Here is a 7,500-nt window from a genome sequence, read left to right as displayed (position 1 = left end):
AATGTCGTCCCCCCCCCCCCCCCCCCCCCCCGTCTATAGCAACCTCTCAGAGCAGCAGCTGATGTCCTATAAAGTGAGATAGTCCAGAAGGGGGGTCAAACACTGGACTTTCAGCCAGGAGACCTCTGTTCCTGTCTCTAGAAAAGTAAACGTTGATATTTGTTCACGTCACTCTTTTGTCACCTGCTAGTCACAGGAGTTAATTAATGTAACGAGCTTCTAGTAACACGTCCTCACTGATGCTAGAGGGGGATGTAGAGCGTCAGTTTGAAGCTCAGGACCAAGCTGCTGTGAGAATGTGTTTAAAGACTTCCAATCCCAATCTCCACCCTCACGGACTCTCAGACTTTGAGGCCGTGAGGTTTTAGTTCTCACTATCAAATCGTCGAGTGTTTGAGTCTCTGGCAGACATCCTGAGCCCTTTATGAACCCTTTGCTGAAGTCAGCATTAGGTGCATACTTAGCCTAAGGGAATTACCCACAAATGATTGCAATGTGACGTTAAACACGGGGTAACCAGTGGACGCATGGAGATGTAAACAAAGGACGGCTCACGTGTGTTCAGCCTGTCTTATTAATATTTACTCAGAAACATTAAGGGTTAAAGATGGAACATTGGAACATGACATCAGAAGATATTTATTTATTCATCAAATATTTGATTTTGTCATTGAAGCTGTTTTGACATAAACGAGTAAATAGATGATATGAATTACTTCTCATCTTGTGAGGAAAGAGTCTGAAGATGTTCAAATCGGGAAGTATAAAATAAATACTCAGTTTTTTGTTGTTGTCATGGTAACGTGATATGTCCCATTCATATTTACACCACTTAAAGCCCTAACGTCTGTCACACACTCAACCCTAACCCTAACCACCAGGTGACCTCGGTGAGTCCTTGAGGCTTCAGGTCTCGGAGGGACACTGGGACTGGGCCTTGTTTTCTAACTCCACATCCCAGAATGCAAAGTATTAACAGAGACATGGTTCCTTCCTGTTTAGACTGAAACAACCCGTCCTGCTTTCTGTTTTAACTTGGAGCAGTGGAAGACTAAAGTTGACTTTGTGTAACTCAGGGGGTCAACACGTTGGTGAAGGAGCTGCTGAGGACCCCTGAGACTGGAGGTCAGATTGCCATGGTGATGGGAATCACACAAGAAACCCCCGAAAACCAGGCCTGTACCCAGGAGTGTGACGGCTCAGTGGGAGGAGGTGATTTAACACACTGACTCTTGGTGCTCAGTGTTTGGGGTGAAGATCGAGGTCTTTTTTTAAAATCTCGTCTCTGCAGCCTCTTCCTCTTGGTTTCTGGTTCTTTTAGTTTCTTCTCCCCGCGCTGCCTTGTTCTGTCCATGTGCACTAAATGTTACCGAGCATGAGACGCTGCAATAGCAGTCCAAATAATGTCACTACTCAAGTTTCCTTTAATTCAGTAGCAATATTAGTACTTTAATAAAAGCCCAAATATACATAAGGTTTCATGTTTATACTGCAGTCGACCTTCATCATCTCAAAGTAGGTCCCAGTTTGAAACCTGTACTGCCTTCTGTCATGAATGCTGTCGAGTATTTTATGAATAATTAGTATTTGCTACCTTATCATATAAATACTGTATTTGCTGCCATCCAAGCTGCTGATTAAAGCTCAGCGAGTAACTGAATTAGATGATCACAAACCCTTTTGAAGAGATTCCTCATCTTCTGTGATAATGTGTTTGTTCATCAGACCAAACCTCCGTGTGGCTTCCCTGTGAGGAGACGGCTCTGGAGCCTGAAATTCAATCAAAGATGGAGAAGAGTGCTGCCGTCAGAGTATCATCCACCTGCAGAGCTGAGAAAACCGAGACGCATGTTTTCCTTACTAAAACTGTATGAACGCACACAGCTACTCTGGTTCACATATAAAGATGTGTGACGGTACATTAATGTCTGTCAGGTACAGACCTTTCATTTGACTGAACAATAGATTAGTTTTATACATAAACGTTTCAACGAGTCAAATGTGAATCCTGAATGTCTGCTTATTCCACAGTGTTTATCTGTGATTCAGAAGTGACCAATGAAAAGCATCATGAATCAGGAATGTTTATAAAGGGACTGGTTAGGAATAGTAATGTTTATGTATAAAGGTAATTGACATGGGTTAGGGTTGCCAAGGTTACAGCTGGTCAGACGGCTTGACTCTTAATTCCTGGCCGACTTCAACCTCCAGTCCGTTTATCTGCCTCTCTCCAGGTGATCCGGCCGGAGGTGTGCTTACCGTGCGGGAAGAGGATGCGCTTTGGGAAGATGGCGGTGAAGTGCAGAAACTGCCGCGCAGTCGCTCATCCAGAGTGCAAACTGAAACTGAGCACCAGCTGCTCGGCCACAACCACGACAGGAGGTTCAGCTCAACAGGTACCTCTGAGTCATTTAAGGCTTTCAGACCAGATAACCTAGAACCTGAGACGGGGCAGTGATGATCATGTTTCAGGCCAGATGCTCTAGAACCAGAGACGGGGCAGTGATGATCATGTTTCAGACCAGATGCTCTAGAACCAGAGACGGGGCAGTGATGATCATGTTTCAGACCAGATGCTCTAGAACCTGAGACGGGGTAGTGATGATCATGTTTCAGACCAGATGCTCTAGAACCAGAGATGGGGCAGTGATGATCATGTTTCAGACCAGGTGCTCTAGAACCTGAGACGAGGCAGTGATGATCATGTTTTGACTTCATGGTGAAAACTGAAGATAAGGAACTTTCCAGGAGGAGGTGGGGAGTGAAGACTTCACTGAGCTCCTCATTGAGGAGCACACAGCGAGGTCATTCCTTCCCTTTTTTAATGAGGCTTTTAACAAACTCGCATATTGTTCCGATACAAAGGAACTCACCAATTATTTTTATGAAATCTGCCGATACACACTGGACAATAAGAGCAGCCCTGGATAAACCAGGACAGCAGACTCTTAAAGACTGCAGAGAGAAAGTGAATCACAGGTACACTAGAACTCCTTCAACGATTTAATACAACATTCTAATACAGTGAAGAAGGCTGTCAATTCTTTTCAGTTGGTATCTGCTCTTCAGCTCAAACGTCACACGTTATTTAATACCATCAACCAAGCTTCTGAGAGGGCCCACACTGGATCCGGCTCACATACAAAACTATGGGCCAATTTCTACAAAAAATTATTAGAGGGGGTAGTTTTGACACAACTTTTAGGGCACCAAGGAACAAAAGGATCTTTGAAACATTCCAAAGGGGTTTTGAAAGCGCCATAGTACAGAAAGGTCTCTTCTTTACTGGCTGCAGACTCTGGACTCTGATCAGTCCTCGTGCTGCTGGACTAAGTGTTGCCTTGGACACCGTAGAGCCCAACATGTGGAGTCGCCTTTTACTGGACTAAGTTCAGCATCTCTACTGGCGACCTACACTTATGAATGGATATGATAATGGAAAAGAAAAACATTGCTATGTCCTCTTTATGACTATTTACATGTTTATTTTATACATTTTAACTGCATTGTCATTGAAGAATATGCATTGTACTGAATGATAGCAACCCATATAACCTATTGACTTGGATATATATACATATATACGTATATGTATATATAGGTATGTATCTATATAAATATATTCATATGTATGTATGTATATATTTATACAATTTGTATACAACTTTTTTTCTAAAAAAATTGCACTGTTCATTCTAAACAGTACAATGCATATTATCCATATTTACAAATTGCATTCCTTCAGTCTGCATGAAAGTGTGTATCGTTGCCATGGCAACAAGTACCAACTGATGTTAGCCCACATTAGCTTGCTAATGAAAACGAGTAGCCATACTATTACAATTCGGCCTTTTTTTTTACTAAACTAATTACAACTACCAACAGTCATACCTTCAAGGACCTTAATGTTTTGTCACATAATGTCAAATAACGACAAATAAAGGCTAAACTACCGCGGAATCCGCACCAAAACAGTGACAGCATGCAACAGGAAGTGACCTGTCACCTCCGCAAATTGCGCAACTCTAACGCTATCAGACTCGTGGGGAGGGGAGGGGGGAGCTGCGCTCATGTGATTGGTTGACAATTTGAATGTTGAAAGAAACGCAGTTGCGAATCCAGCGACGTCAGGGGAGTCTCAAAAATCCACAAAGAAATGTGTAGCGATCCGCAAAGAAATGCAGTGTGATCCACAAATAAATGCATACAAATCCACAAACAAATATAAAAAATCCACACAGAAATACATACAAATGCAGAAATATATTTGTGATTTCTTTTTTTTACATTTATATAAATCATAATTTATTAATGTGTGCATTGGAATGTATTTGTGAATCGTTCTGCGTGCATTTGTGAGTCAAATTTATTTGTAAATCCTGTGTGCATTTGTAAATCGAATATATTTGTGAATTGTTCTGTGTGCATTTGTGAGTCTTTATGTGTGCATTTGCAATTATTGAGACTGATCTGACCTCATAATGAAATGCAGCTGCACATTCTCAGAAATGCATGATGTCATTGTGGCTTCTTTAATAATGTTTTGTGTCTTCAGAAATCGTTGGAGGATTTTGCTCCAGTGATCAGCCCCAGAGTGCCTCTTCTGGTCGTGGAGTGTGTGACTGAGATAGAGAGGAGGGGCCTGGAGGAGGTGAACTCGTCCTCAGTCTCTTTTCAAACATGCTTTGTTCAGTCTGGTTCATGTTTTAGCTGTTGATGTCCTGCCGTCTGCAGATAGGACTCTACCGAATTCCTGGAGGGGAGCGTCTGGTGAAGGAGCTCAGGGATCGATTCCTCCAGGGGAGAACTCCGCTCATGCTCAGTAAGGTTCATGACGTCCACGTGCTGTGTGGTCTGCTAAAAGACTTTCTGAGGAAACTGGAGGAGCCTCTTATCCCCTTCAGACTGCACAAGACCTTCATGGAGGCTTCAGGTATGAAGGCTGAAGCTGCTGACGGTCATCAGAATTTATCATCATTGATCAACGCCATGACAACCACACATCCTTAATCTCGATATAGATAAATCGTCAGTGTAGATGGAGTAAATCTGTTAGAACACGTCTCATCAGAACTCTTCATTAGACCTTGTCTGAACTCGTCTGGGATCATCTAACCATCACTGTGTGTCTGTTTTAGAGCTGACAGATGAAGACAACTGCATTGCCATCATGTATCAGGCCATTGCAGAGCTGCCAAAGGTCAACAGAGACACTCTGGCATTTCTCATGCTTCACTTGCAGAAGTAAGAGCTTTCAGCTCTTTTCTGAAAACAGATTTTGTCTTAAGTTACACATTCTTGATTTATGTAATTTCAGCAGCACATACAGGTGCATCTCAATGAATTAGAATATCATCGAAAAGTTGTATATATCACCTTGTGTCTAATGAATCTATATCATATATGAGTTTCACTTTTTGAATTGAATTACTGAAATAAATTAACTTTTCGATGATATTCTAATTCATTGAGATGCACCTGTAAGTTGAAAAGTGGCTCCTGTTATCGTGTCGTCTGTCACTTCATGATCCTATAGGGTGATGATGAGTCCTCCGTGTCAGATGAACAAGAGTAATTTGGCCCGGGTGTTTGGACCAACGATAGTGGGATATGGGATGTCTGAGCCGACTCCAGCCAAGATCTTGAGAGACTTAAACACTCAGCCAAAGGTTTGCTTCTTTCTAATAGTCGTATTCATAGTATGTGGATATTAGAATAACTGGATTTTACCATTGAGGCTGTTTCTACATCAGATAAACATCTGTCCAACAATTGGACAGAATTGTTCACCTGAACAAACGGCTAACATGTTTCTTTTTATCTTAAATTAATACTTTTTCAATTTTATTTGTACTGCTCAAAATCACAAATTACTAATTGGCCTCAGAGGGCTTTACAATCTGAACACAGCATGACATCCTCTGTCCTTGGACCCTCACATCGGTACAGGAAAAACTCCCCCCAAACAAAGAAATGTAAGAAGCCTCTGGGAGAGCAACAGAGGAGGTAACCCTCTCCCAATCGAATGAACAACATACTACAATTACAACATAGTCAATTATCTGATTATTAAATATTAATCAAAGTTAGTAATGTGCATTAATGGGACATGAATTCATACAAGACGAGAGAGGAGCTCAGTGTATCCTAGGAAGTCCCCCAGCAGTCTAGGCCTATACCAGCTTATCTAGGGGCTGGTCTAAGGCAAGCCTGAGCCGGCCCTAACTATAAACCCGAGCCGGCCCTAACTATAAACCCGAGCCGGCCCTAACTATAAACCCGAGCCGGCCCTAACTATAAACCCGAGCCGGACCTAACTATAAACCCGAGCCAGCCCTAACATAAGCGTTATGAAAGAGTAAAGTCTTAAGCCTACTCTTACATGTGGTGAGTGTTTCTGCCCCCTGGACTGAAACTGGAAGCTGGTTCCACAAAAGAGGAGCTTGATAGCTGAAGGTTCTGGTTCCTGTTCTACTTTTTGAGACTCTAGGAACCACAAGTAACCCTACATTTAGGGAGTTCTCTAGTGGGATAACATGGTTCTGTAAACTTCTTAAGATATGATGGTGTCTGAACAATCAGGGCTTTGTAGGTAAGTAAAAGGGTTTTAAACTCTATTCTAGATGTTACAGGGAGCCAGTGCAGAGAAGCTAATACAGGAGTAATATGATCTCTTCTCTTAGTTCTTGTTAGTACACGAGCTGCAGCATTCTGAATCAGCTGGAGAGATTTAAGAGACTTATTAGAGCAGCCTGATAATAAGGAATCACAGTAATCTAGTCTAGAGGTAACAAATGCATGAACTCATTTTTCTGCATTGCTTTGAGACAAGATATGCCTGATTTATTAAATGTTACGTAGGTGAAAAAAGGTTTTATCTGGGAGTTAAAAGACAAATCCTGATCAAAGATTACTGAGATTCTTTACAGTGCTGCTGGATGCAGAGCAATGCCATCTAGAGAAACTATCGGTAGTTAGTTGATTTCTAGAAGAATAACTTCAGTTTTGTCTGAGTTTAACATCAGGAAGTTGCAGGTCATCCAGGTTTTTATGTCCTTAAGACATGCTTGAAGTTTAGTGAGCTGGTTGGTTTGATCGATAGATAGAATTGAGTATCATCTGCATAACAATGAAAGTGTTTTCTGATAGTATTGCCTAAAGGAAGCATAGATAAGGTGAATAAAATTGGTCCAAAGACAGAACTTTGTGGAACTTTGTCACTAACGTTGGTGTTCTTGTAGGTTTCATTGAATACAAACTGGGATCGATCTGATAAATAGGACTTGAACCAGCTCAGTGCTGTCATAAAAAGTCACACAACTGATTTGCAACTGCTTTCACCTCAACCATGATCATTGTTTAAGTGTAATAATCTTGTCCATCTTTGGTCTCAGTGGTTCATTACGCCTGTTGCTCTTTTCTCAGGTTATTTGCCGCCTGTTGTCTGTCCCTGAAGCCTACTGGAGACGTGTCCTCACCGTCCAGACAGATGAGATCTCG

General features: G+C 41.9%; 1 protein-coding gene across 1 annotated transcript in view; it reads left to right on the top strand.

Moving 5' to 3' along the window:
• Positions 1–7,500, top strand: part of LOC142934011 (rac GTPase-activating protein 1-like) — an 11,279-nt gene that overhangs the window by 2,638 nt on the left and 1,141 nt on the right. The window contains exons 7-14 of the mRNA XM_076078354.1: positions 1,077–1,212; positions 1,726–1,868; positions 2,235–2,396; positions 4,556–4,651; positions 4,735–4,933; positions 5,139–5,244; positions 5,537–5,669; positions 7,426–7,500. The exon at positions 7,426–7,500 is cut by the window's right edge and continues 40 nt beyond it. Of these exons, the coding sequence (XP_075934469.1) occupies positions 1,077–1,212; positions 1,726–1,868; positions 2,235–2,396; positions 4,556–4,651; positions 4,735–4,933; positions 5,139–5,244; positions 5,537–5,669; positions 7,426–7,500 (1,050 nt within the window). The remainder of the gene's footprint in view (positions 1–1,076; positions 1,213–1,725; positions 1,869–2,234; positions 2,397–4,555; positions 4,652–4,734; positions 4,934–5,138; positions 5,245–5,536; positions 5,670–7,425) is intronic.

The sequence above is a fragment of the Anarhichas minor genome, unplaced genomic scaffold (genome assembly GCF_050575085.1).
Source record: "Anarhichas minor isolate MPS153535 unplaced genomic scaffold, ASM5057508v1 ptg000065l, whole genome shotgun sequence".
Taxonomy (NCBI): Eukaryota; Metazoa; Chordata; class Actinopteri; order Perciformes; family Anarhichadidae; genus Anarhichas; species Anarhichas minor.
Note: the sequence above shows the minus strand (reverse complement) of the source record. Positions and strands in the feature narration are given on the sequence as shown.